We start from the raw sequence: 12566 nt of genomic DNA on the forward strand, positions 1-12566 counted from the left end.
ATTTATATATATGAACAAACACTTTTACGTTGAATAGAGATTAAATCAATGGACATACAGTAAACAAAATGCTCCTTTTTTGTGAAGCTTAGTGGAAGCAGGGGCATGTTGGATTAATTATATGGTGTAGCAAACAATAGACTGGATCTTGGCTGGAATAAAGAAAGGCAGAGGAATGGGAACGTGTGATCTGCCCTGTGGCTGGGCAGCTGGTAGTGATCAGTGCTAACTTTGAATTAAAGTTGGACTAAAATCATAACTGTGTAAAGGCTACAGCAAATTGCATATGACATGTAATTGATTAATTTAAGCTCATTACTGTTGATGGCTTGAATGCAGCTGGTTTACATTGTGAAGTATTAATATAAGTACAAATTCATTTCCATTCAAGGCAACGGGCAAGTCTCCCATTGACTTTAGGTGGGCAAACCCAGGATTATGCTGTGGATTTATTTTTTATTAAAGCAGTATTTGCGAGCACTTGAGTTACATAACAATACATCAATCTCATCCTGCCCTTTGCCTCCCTTATGACTCTTATAAATTCAGCTGTACCATGTAATCCTTGGAAAGTAAAAGGTTGGATTGACAGATCCCATCACAAGTGGATTTGTATTTTCTAATCCATTCTTGCTTATTTATGACCTGATCCAAAGCCCACTGAAATCAACTAGTCTGATCGGCTTCAGTGGATTCTATTCTATATCTGTTCTTACACCACATTCATGGCTGTAATATCTGAGCATCTTCCAGTAATGCATTAAGCAACATGGCTACATAACTCTCATTTGTTCTTCTCTCGTCCTCTCCCCAGGGGTACAAATGTGTAGTGGAGTGTCTTGTTTTGGTAGTTTTTTAAATAAATATTCACATTGCTATGTGTGTGTTAGGGGAGGCAAGTCAAAAAAGCATGGCTTGCACTTGAATAGAAAGGTGATGTGGTTTGTGATGGTCTTTAGTTCCTGAGGGAATTTATTCCAAAGTCTCGGATCAGCCCCAAAGAAAGTGTTGACTCCTGCACAAACAAGCTTTACCTTTATTTACCTTCCTTTGTGCCAGAGGGGTGTAGTTGTTGATCACAGTCTTCAACTCAGAGTTTCATTTGGTTTTTTAGATATGTTCAAAGCACTCTATGGCCTGGGACAAGTATAAGGACTGAGACCTTGAACTTGATTTGAAATTCTATGGGAAATCAGTGTAGAGAGTAGAGAACAAGTCTGAAGTTCTTGCGGGTAGCCTGTGTTGCTGAGGAGATGCTCTGCAGAGTTCTGTATCAATTGGAGTTTCCTAGGTGCTGAAGGCTTCATGCCCAGGAATACTGCAGTGCTGTAGTCCAGCCAAGAAGTGAAGGCATGAATAACTGAGGTCAGGCCATCATCTGCCAGGACGGGGCAGTCTCCTAGCCAACACGAGACGATAGAAAGCATTACTCACAGATATTGCTTTGTGAGAACTTAGCATCAGTGAGGAATCCAAGAGTATTCCTTGATCATGAACTGAATTGACCAAATGTGGATGAGTACCTTCAACCAAAGAAGAATGCGCTGTAGCTGCAAACTCCTCCAAATGCTTCCCTCTGCCCACCAGCATCACCACTGTCTTGCTTGTATTCAGATTCAGCCAGCTGTTGGGTGTGTTCCTTCGGAAAGGATTCAACACGTTTTAGCACATTACCTTGGATAACAGCTCTATATCCAAACTGATCTGAGGTGAGAAAAGGGCCTTTTAAAAAAAAATCAAGATTTCATTAATAGACTGGAGAGAGATAAGCATGAGACTGAATCTGCTTCTGGAATGCTGGTAGATGGATTATGATTTGCTCCAGTTTATTCATTATGTCAATGTACTACTTTTTCGAAGGAAATAAGAGAGGATTTGCATGCATGATGGATTGAATTTGAACAGTTTGGCAGCAATATCCAGTAGCCCAGATTAAAAATTCAACCTGATCTTTTTAGTTGTGATTGGTCAGATAAATCACATGCTATTGTTTCTGTTCTCTGATTGGATGAGTGTAACTCTAAGGTTTGGGAGGAGGACTTCAAGAAGCCATGTGAGCTTTGATTCTCTCAGCGAGAGGTAGCAATTTATGGTGAGGGAGCAAGATATAAGCAGCATTAGGTGATTTGTATAAAAAGCGAAGAACATAGGCGCTGACTCCATGGGTCTGCTAGGGTTGGAACACCCACATAAAAAAATTAGTGGGTGCTTAGCACCACTTGCAGCCAGCGCCCCCCTCCCAGTGCTTCCCGGCAACCCCGCCAATCAACTCTTCCCGCTCCCTCCCCGTGCATCCTGCCTGCTGAGATCAGCTGTTCTGTGGCATGCAGCAGGTGCTGGGGGGGAGGGAAAGGAGCAGGGATGGGGCACGCTTGGAGGAGGGGATGGAACTGGGTGGGAAGAGGATGGGTGGGAGTGGAGCAGGGGCGGGAAGAGGTGGGGTGGGCATGAAGGCTTGGGGGAAGGGGGTGGGTGGGGGCAGGGCACCCCTGTGGCCCGGAGGAAGCTGGCGCCTGTAGTGAAGAAGTCCTTTTTCTTTGTGGGATACACAGACAGGGGTGCCACAAGGAGGGCAGGGGCAGAGCGGGATGAAGCCCCTGCTTGCTGCCAACACATTCGGTAAAATTTTGTCCTCCAGCTGGGAATTCAGCTGCTGCTGCAGCCTCCGAGGCAGTGCAGTGCCAAGCTGGTAGGTGGTCTCCCCATGCCCCTGGAGAACAGTGGGGGAGGAGCTCAGGCTGCTACTGGTGCCAGCTGACTAGGGTGGTCCTGCCACTAGGTCTCTGTGCATTCTGCCTGGGGGGGGGGGGGGCAGAGGGGATGCTGAGGACTCGGAGCTGGTTCTGGGGATGCTGGTTCTGCGGATTGGAGGGCGGTGGGGGGGAATGGCATTATCACTGCCAGACCCTTTTTTACTGTGCAGCCTGCCCAGGCCCCACTCAAGAGCCCAAGCTCTGCTGCTGTCGCCTAACAACATCTGAGGAGGCACGGCTTGGCGCCAGGCTGGCTCAGTCCCAGGCATCTGGCCAGATTGAAAGGCCCAGACTGGCCACCACAGGATGCTAGTGCAGCGTGGGGGCATGAATCAGAAAATCAACAACCCCAGCCAACAATTCAACTTTGTGCCTCAGGATCAGATCTGGTAAGGCCCATTCCCCCTGCCCCGCCCTTGACCCACCCAATTCTAGCCCTTTATCTCTCCCCCAGGGGCATCTACCCCAATCTTCTCCATTTGCCAGGATCTCCTCCCCCCAAACCCTCCGATCCCACTCTGCCCCTCCCCCAAATACACCCCACCCCCCGCCAAACTCCAGTTCCTGGTCCCCCACAGACTCTATGCCAGTCCCTGATTCTAGTCATCCCCAACCACTTTCACCCCAGTCACACACACACATATCTCATGGCTCCAATCCTGCAAACACAGCTGCGGGACCCACCCCTCTCTTTCTGTCTACTTAAATACATTCCACCACTTGCCGCTCACTTCCTGAAGGCTGATTGGACTGTTTGCTCCTTCTTTCTTGTGAAATGGACATAGCCAACTTCCTGGATACTGAGAAAATAACCAAAAATTGGATCGCAATGAAATCGTGGAAAATTTCCCTTGATTAACAATTTATCAGTCCAGACATTTAAAGTAAAAATGACTATATAATTTGTTGCTTCTTCATAGCCTGCAGAATTGCTGTTTTAGTTAGTTCACAAAGCTGATATCATTCAGTAAAATCTCAGGAAACGTTAGGTAAGTTTTTGAGACTTCACCCTCCCATCCACCTGGAACCCCAAGTGGTGCCTGACACATCGTCCTTGTGATAATTAGGCTACTGAAAGATTTGTCTTCTAGTGCAGAATTTAAATTTGATTTTTCTCTCATCATATTCACACAGAGGAGCTGCTTGTGCATGTGCTGTCCTGTACTCAAAGGATGCATCAGATAGTTATCTGGCTCATTTTAATGTCCCATGCAAAGGCCCTGGTGAGCAGTGTCTCCCTGTTGTGTGAAGCTGCATCTATTGCCATATAATCTATATAATTCCTTGTATGAATATGTGAATGTGAGAGCTTAACATTCCACTTTCTGGACCTTCATGGAAAGTAGACATAAAAGGAGTCCATGCGTGGCTGACATGAGTTCATTTTAAAATTCAGGTGGAGAGCTCTGTGGAGCATTTGGCCAGCTCAGATACATGTGGACAGAAAGAGAATTAATCACTGTAGTGGCACAAAGCCAGATGAGAAATAGAGCACTAAATTTGCCCCTTTACTCTCTCCATAGAACCACTCTTGGACAATCTGGAGTATTGCACTAATATCAAAAGCCTAACAGAGTGGGTGTATATTTAAAAACAATTAAGAGGGGATATGCCATAAAGAGTTGTACAGTGTTTTCAGGCTTCTTTTCTGTTAGGATGGGATTGTTGAATGTTCTCTGCAGATGGTCATAGTCAGCCTGTCTCCTGATTTACAAATTACCTCTATGCAAACCCAACCAAACATACTATTCATTCTCCTGGCAGGAATAAACTGCATGGAGATGAGAAGGGTTGTGCATGGAGGACATTGCAACAAATCAGAATATAGGTGCAGAACAGTGCTGCTTTTGTGCTCACCAGCTTTGGGAGCATTCTTGCCTTGGGTTAGAATATTGGTGGTGGTCTGTGAAGATGTTGGATCACTGCAGATTAAATATACTCACCCCTTTTAAGGTCTGATCCAACTCCATTAAAGTCCAGGGGAGTCTTTCTGTTCACTTCAGTAGGTGTTGGATGGGGCCCTTATATGTTTGATCAAATGATGAGGAGGATTGAGCAATAAACTGTCACTGGAGCGTGTGTAGACATTAAAAAATGAATTCCATTTGTGCAAGAAAGAAATGCATATCTGGTTCCTTCATACTGCAGCAAAGAAAAGGACACTTCTGATTCCTTGCACCCATATTTCTATAGTTCTCATACCTGGGAAAAGAATAACAGGATATTCTAAACATCTGCTGCATTGGAAGGATTGGAATGCCATCCTACAGAAGCAAACTGTTTTATTCACTGTGTAGTTAGCCATTGTTAAATACACTTGACAGTGGACAAGAAGTAAAACTTGTTTTTCTTTTCATCCTACAGCTAAAAATGGCAACAAGAAAGGTGAGAAAAACAAGAAAGGGAATGAGAAGATGACAGATGGTGGCTATGAAAGTCGAAGGGGCTATGAAGTCTTCAGAGAAAGTACGTGTAAAGTTTCTAAAGTACCTTTTGGAATTCTTGGTTTACCTGCTACTTTCTCCAGTCACATTTAAATTAAATTACAAATTATATTGAAGATATTGCTGTGAAATGTCTAGATGCTGCGCTGGTTATGAAATGGCATGCTGAAATAAACTACGTTAGCACAGCATGTGCGAAAAGATGGAGACAAGGAACCACACCGTGTTAGTGTGGGATGAAGTGAGCTACAATGTAAGGTAAGGAGCCTAATTCTCATTTCCATTAAGGCCTCTTTTAACACCACTCCGGCAGTAAAAGGGCCCTTACAGTAAGTATTCCTCTTTGGAGTGATGTTTAATGGCACCTTAGTGTAAATGAGAATGAAGCCCAAGATATTTTTATAATTTATAAAAGAACAAGGTATATTTTCATTTAAAACTAAGAGTTTGATGCTTTAAGAATGGTGCTAGATTAAGAACTGTCTCTCCAGAACAGGAACAGTGAAATATTTCCCATTCTGCCATACCAATATGCCTTAAATCTGATCTGGAGGTCTCACCTCAACGTATGTAAGACTGGAACAGCCAAATGCTAATTGTGAGTGTGGTTTCTGTATTATGGATGTTTGTCCACTGTGACCTGAACTGATATTCCAGTTGATTTCATGAAAGCTAGCAAACTCCAGCAGGCTGTCATGATTTGCAGTTATTACAGACCTCAGGTGGAATTGAATCAATGATCTAGCAGAGAAAGGCTTTATAATATCTTGAGAAATCCAGCCTTCCTTATATTTATGGGAATTTACAGCATGGGCATACTATGAACTTCTATTACTAGCATGGAGATTCAGATCAGCACTGGGAGTAACATGCATCTGATCTCTGCTCCCTCCTCCCAGAGTCCTAAGGTGGTGTTAAAAAGTTGCGGGGTTTTTTTTTCTTTCAGTTTTTAAAATATTTTCACATGTAGGTGTATGAACCTAAATTTCTCTCTCACTATGTCTATTCAGTAGCTTCTCATTCATGGAGATGGAAAATATTGCATTCCTAGTGAATAGTTGCTGATTAAATTAGGTTTCCAATATTTTGTTTGGCCCTGAAGAAAGGTCCTGGAGGGAGTCTCCAGGTCCTTTGCTCCTCAACCTCATTTCTTTTACCTCCTTGTATATGCTTCAGGAAACAAAACAATCTTCCTCCTTGAGTCCATTCCCCTTGATTTCTATGGAAGTTACGCTTGAGGGAGTGTTGGGCTAGGCCAAGTATCTCCTGCCTTTAATGCACTGATTTTTACTGTAAACCATCTGAGTGCATGACTCACTACAGTGTGCTGGGAAATGACACTCTTTGGAATGTGAACACTTGAAAACCAACTAGTTCATGCTTTTCCAGCAATTATATTTATGTTCACCTCTTCAGAGAGAGCCTATATTATGCTGACAGTTTTACAGCCTTGCTTTACTGTCAGTGTCTTCCTAAAACATCCGTCAATTAAGGGAAAAAGTTCAAAATATACTAAAAAATGTAGATGTGCCTTAACCACAAATGTCAGATCCGGATTGTGAACCTCTCTCCCCACACCCACTTTTGAATGGTGGATTGAGATTATCCCATAAAAGTGAGGGACAGCGTCTACAAAGCTCAAACCTGGATCCAGGATCAGATTCGAAACCTCCAAAAGATTTGACTCAGGCCTATCATTCTTTGTAAACTGTATTGTAAGCCTACCCTTATGGAAATCAAAATGGATTTACTGGGACACTGCAATTAACAACTCCAGCACGCAAATGGAGCTTGAATTCTCAGCCTTTTCTTTCTTTTCATAATTGATAGATGATGTAAAATGTTACCAGGGACAAATAGAATGATAGTTGACATCCACTCAGCAAGCTGACATGAGCACTGTGTTCTGAAGTACAGACTCAGCTTTGCTCGCCCTTGAAATTAAAAAAAAAAAAACAAAAGCAAAACCCTTTTCTTGTGTTCTTTACATTTTTTTTTATGCTCCAAGCCAAAGTTTCATTTAGAAGCTCTCTGTGCCAAAAATATAACATTACTTAAGCAAACTGTTCTGAATGTTGGAATATCCAGAAGAGACTCAGACAACTCATAGGTCAGTCATCCCAGCATGGTGAAGCTCAATCTTAAATTGCATTCCAGACAATCCCAGCGGTGCTCTACTGGTGCAGCAGCCTTTAATCTGCCGGAGCCAGTCACAGGAGGTTCACCCAAGTCTAGGGAATCATCTGGAGACGTAAAGCCAAAGTAGCAGCTCTTATCCGACCCACGTTCCCTGGTGCTGGTGAATTGGGTGTGGCCAGGGGAACGGGAGAGTAGCCAGGGCTTCTCTCTGTCCTGATGATTCCTGGCTGTCTAATGGACCCTGGGGACTTTTGGTAGCAAGGAGACCGGTCCAGTGCATTGTCAGCCTAAGCTCTAGGGAACAAGGATTTAAAGCCACTTATGCAGACAACCTCCACCTCTCCTCCAGTTGCTCTGTATGCTCCTTGACAGCAGGTAAGGATTCCAGCCTCACACTCTTCCACATCCCTCATTTGAAGGGTGAGATTCTTACTGCTTCTCCAGAGTAGATAGACTAGAGTGGTGTAAAGGGCCCTAAAATCGTGATTTCATCTGGTGGGAGGATTTCTACGGCTCAGGTACTGTGGAAGCCAGCTGTAAGGCTGCCTTGCAAGGACCCCCTGCAACCCTGACATAAGGGGTAGAAAGAGACATGATGGAGATGAAAAGGGTATGTCAAGGGCAGAATCACAGCACATGGTACTGCAAGGATTCTAGGCAGTACTGTGACCTGTAGGGTAGCCCAAGGAGGATAAGGTGAATTTCACAGATCCCTGCAGCATAAAACTTGGCTTAACGGTGAAATCCTAGCAGATCTTAAACATAAAAAAGAAGCTTACAAGAAGTGGAAGGTTGGACATATGACCAGGGAAGAGTATAAAAATATTGCTCGGGCATGTAGGAATGATATCAGGAGGGCCAAATCGCACCTGGAGCTGCAGCTAGCAAGAGATGTTAAGAGTAACAAGAAGGGTTTTTTCAGGTATGTTGGCAACAAGAAGAAAGCCAAGGAAAGTGTGGGCCCCTTACTGAATGAGGGAGGCAACCTAGTGACAGAGGATGTGGAAAAAGCTAATGTACTCAATGCTTTTTTTGCCTCTGTTTTCACAAACAAGGTCAGCTCCCAGACTGCTGCGCTGGGCATCACAACATGGGGAAGAGATGGCCAGCCCTCTGTGGAGATAGAGGTGGTTAGGGACTATTTAGAAAAGCTGGACGTGCACAAGTCCATGGGGCCGGACGAGTTGCATCCGAGAGTGCTGAAGGAATTGGCAGCTGTGATTGCAGAGCCATTGGCCATTATCTTTGAAAACTCGTGGCGAACGGGGGAAGTCCCGGATGACTGGAAAAAGGCTAATGTAGTGCCCATCTTTAAAAAAGGGAAGAAGGAGGATCCTGGGAACTACAGGCCAGTCAGCCTCACCTCAGTCCCTGGAAAAATCATGGAGCAGGTCCTCAAAGAATCAATCCTGAAGCACTTGCATGAGAGGAAAGTGATCAGGAACAGCCAGCATGGATTCACCAAGGGAAGGTCATGCCTGACTAATCTAATCGCCTTTTATGATGAGATTACTGGTTCTGTGGATGAAGGGAAGGCAGTGGATGTATTGTTTCTTGACTTTAGCAAAGCTTTTGACACGGTCTCCCACAGTATTCTTGTCAGCAAGTTAAGGAAGTATGGGCTGGATGAATGCACTATAAGGTGGGTAGAAAGCTGGCTAGATTGTCGGGCTCAGTGGGTAGTGATCAATGGCTCCATGTCTAGTTGGCAGCCGGTATCAAGTGGAGTGCCCCAAGGGTCGGTCCTGGGGCCGGTTTTGTTCAATATCTTCATAAATGATCTGGAGGATGGTATGGATTGCACTCTCAGCAAATTTGCGGATGATACTAAACTGGGAGGAGTGGTAGATACGCTGGAGGGGAGGGATAGGATACAGAAGGACCTAGACAAATTGGAGGATTGGGCCAAAAGAAATCTGAGGAGGTTCAATAAGGATAAGTGCAGGGTCCTGCACTTAGGACGGAAGAATCCAATGCACCGCTACAGACTAGGGACCGAATGGCGAGGCAGCAGTTCTGCGGAAAAGGACCTAGGGGTGACAGTGGACGAGAAGCTGGATATGAGTCAGCAGTGTGCCCTTGTTGCCAAGAAGGCCAATGGCATTTTGGGATGTATAAGTAGGGGCATAGCGAGCAGATCGAGGGACGTGATCGTTCCCCTCTATTCGACATTGGTGAGGCCTCATCTGGAGTACTGTGTCCAGTTTTGGGCCCCACACTACAAGAAGGATGTGGATAAATTGGAGAGAGTCCAGCGAAGGGCAACAAAAATGATTAGGGGTCTAGAACACATGACTTATGAGGAGAGGCTGAGGGAGCTGGGATTGTTTAGCCTGCAGAAGAGAAGAATGAGGGGGGATTTGATAGCTGCTTTCAACTACCTGAAAGGGGGTTCCAAAGAGGATGGCTCTAGACTGTTCTCAGTGGTAGCAGATGACAGAACGAGGAGTAATGGTCTCAAGTTGCAGTGGGGGAGGTTTAGATTGGATATTAGGAAAAACTTTTTCACTAAGAGGGTGGTGAAACACTGGAATGCGTTACCTAGGGAGGTGGTAGAATCTCCTTCCTTAGAGGTTTTTAAGGTCAGGCTTGACAAAGCCCTGGCTGGGATGATTTAACTGGGAATTGGTCCTGCTTCAAGCAGGGGGTTGGACTAGATGACCTTCTGGGGTCCCTTCCAACCCTGATATTCTATGATTCTATGAAAACTTGCAGGCCAGGGTGAAGGGAGGCTACGGCAACTTTATACCACCATTGTGCTTTCCTGATCCCGGGAACTTTCCCTGAGTTCTTTGCTGCCCATTCACACAGGGAGAGCATCACCAAATGGTCAGCTTTTCTGGCACTGCAATGTCATTCCTAGAAGTGGTGGCAATGACAGAAATGGGCATTAAAATTTACCAAAGGAGACAGCAGCATCCCAGTATTGCAAGGGCAAAAATATCTTCCCTACCATATAGTACATGAGCTATGTTAATGGGAAGTTCATAATCACAAATATCAAAGCCTTGGTTTGTTTTAAGAGAGAGCTGGACAAATTTATGAATGCAATTAGATGATGGGGTTATTTGTGATGGTAGGGGCCAGGACTCAACAGACCTGGGGCTTCACTTATGTGCCAAAAAGCTCAGGATTTCAGCTGAACACCTGCAGTGGTCAGGAAGGAATTTCCCCCCTAATGTATTCTGGGATTTTTTTGTCTCCTTCCTCTGAACACCAGGGGTGGTCACAGCTGGAGATGGACATTGGATGGGGCGGGGTGCAGGGCTCTGAGGTGGCACTGAACATTCTCTTGGTTGCGTGGCCCCCATACTTAGTGTCTAACTGATCGCCATATGTGGGGTTGGGAAGGAATTTTCCCCTAGGTCAGAATGGCAGTGACTTTGAGGGGTGGGGAAGGTTGCCTTCCTCTGCAGAGTGTGGATGCAGGTCACTTGCCAGGATTTTCTGTCTATATTGCACTTAATTATTTCCCTGCCAATGTGGGGGACCTTGGGCACAGGGCCACCTTGGTCCCTTCTAATCTCTGCCTATGGCTCACAACAGTCTAGTTTCCTGTGGACTGTAATACGTCGGGCTAATTTTGGTTGTTGGGTTTAGTGTGTGTGTGCTGGGTGGTGTTGGTGGCCTGTGATATACAGGAGGTCATACCAGAGGATCTGGTGGTCCCTTCTGGCCTTAAAGTCTGACTCTTTGTGCCCCTCCTTTCTCTTTTCTGCTTCTCTGAAAGTTACTAAAAATGGTGGTAACTCTTCATGTAAGCAAAACCAACAACGGAATATCAAGAATATTTGAGGGTAAGTTGACATATTCGTAAAATATGGGAATATTGTAGCACTGAAAGCTTCCAACATTCCCTGTTACTTATAAATTGCCGCAGCTATGTCAAGTTTGTTTCTGGTGTACTTATTCCCTAAAATGTGTTGTCTGTGGGATGTAACTAGTCAGGCAAGTCATAGGGCATATTTTTTGCTTCCTGACTGGAGGACTGAAACTTGAAAACAAAAAAAAGGAGTCTACTGAATTGTGACTAATGCACTTTCCGTAGGAATTTTCTGCAAGATAATCTTTTGTACTGGAATTCATTCAACGTTCAGGACCTGAGACCCTTTCCACAAGTAAATTGGCACTTATGCGTCGGTGTTTGTGAACAACAAATAAAACCCCACAAAGTACAGCAGAGTAGTCTCAGTAAGCTTACTTACAGAAATACTCACAAATCCGCTCTAGGCATTTAGCAGTATTTTAGGATTATGCAGTTAAAAGGAAAAATGATGCTTAAATGTCCTTTGTGTCCACTTTCCAAATCAGCCTAAGTAATGACCCTTTATATTGTCTGTGCACAGTTCTGCGAATGGATCTGAATTCTTTGGTATTGCCAAAAAAGCTGTAGCAGTCTTCCATGTAACTTTCTGAATGCTAGTCAAAAAGCAGTCATTTACTGGGGAAGAAGGAAGCTATGAGGCTCTTTCAAAGAGAACAACACAAACTTTTTCAAAGCACAGCAAAAATGTTAGCAGCAGAGTCCTCACTAAACTGAAGGGCAGTTTTGCGGTTATAACACCACCCAGCCCCTTAAAAATGCAGAGATAAAATAGCACAATATCCATCCTCCATGTGCTCATTGCTCACTTTTATTCCCTGATTCGGAGTCAGATTTCTTCCCCCTCCACATCTGAGTTAGAGAGTATTTGTTCATGTTAGACAAGCCCTTGTGGTGTAGTACAGAATGGGCCAGATTAGGCCTTCAGGCAGCAATAAAAGAGCTAGGAGGACAGAACTAGGCATTTGGGGTGTAGAGAGTAGAAAGTGACAAGCGTTAGTCAGAGGGCCAGAGACTGACAGCTCCAGTTTCTACCTGCATGGAGGGAGGAGGCTCTTGTCCCTGGAATGATGACACAGGCACAAGCTCAGTAACAGCATAATATGTGTTTATTGCTGGGAGAGGGGACAGAGGCAGCTCCCTTCCTCTGGCCAGTACTGCAGAACCCCCAAAACACCTTTGCTTTCCCATGGCCAGAAAGCCCCCCTTCATCTCCAGGGTCAGCGGTTCTTTTCCTCCTGGAGGAGTCACACCCTTTAGAGGCTGTGTGGGATAAAATGTGGAGCTCCATTAAGACCATGTAAATGGGCACTGCTGCCACTCTGCTGTGGCCTGCCTTAGTTTCCCCCTGGATGAGATAGCAATAAAGTCCCAAGTAACAGCTTGGTCAAGGAGAAGCCAAACACT

At 44.8% G+C, this 12566-nt stretch overlaps 1 protein-coding gene across 1 annotated transcript in view; it reads left to right on the top strand.

Annotated features, from left to right (window-relative positions):
* The window catches only part of CPXM2 (carboxypeptidase X, M14 family member 2), a 103628-nt gene that overhangs the window by 4576 nt on the left and 86486 nt on the right, over positions 1-12566 (top strand). Inside the window, exon 2 of the mRNA XM_073354133.1 lies at positions 5118-5219. Within this exon, the coding sequence (XP_073210234.1) occupies positions 5118-5219 (102 nt within the window). The remainder of the gene's footprint in view (positions 1-5117; positions 5220-12566) is intronic.

This window comes from Lepidochelys kempii, chromosome 7 (genome assembly GCF_965140265.1).
Source record: "Lepidochelys kempii isolate rLepKem1 chromosome 7, rLepKem1.hap2, whole genome shotgun sequence".
Lineage (NCBI taxonomy): Eukaryota > Metazoa > Chordata > Testudines > Cheloniidae > Lepidochelys > Lepidochelys kempii.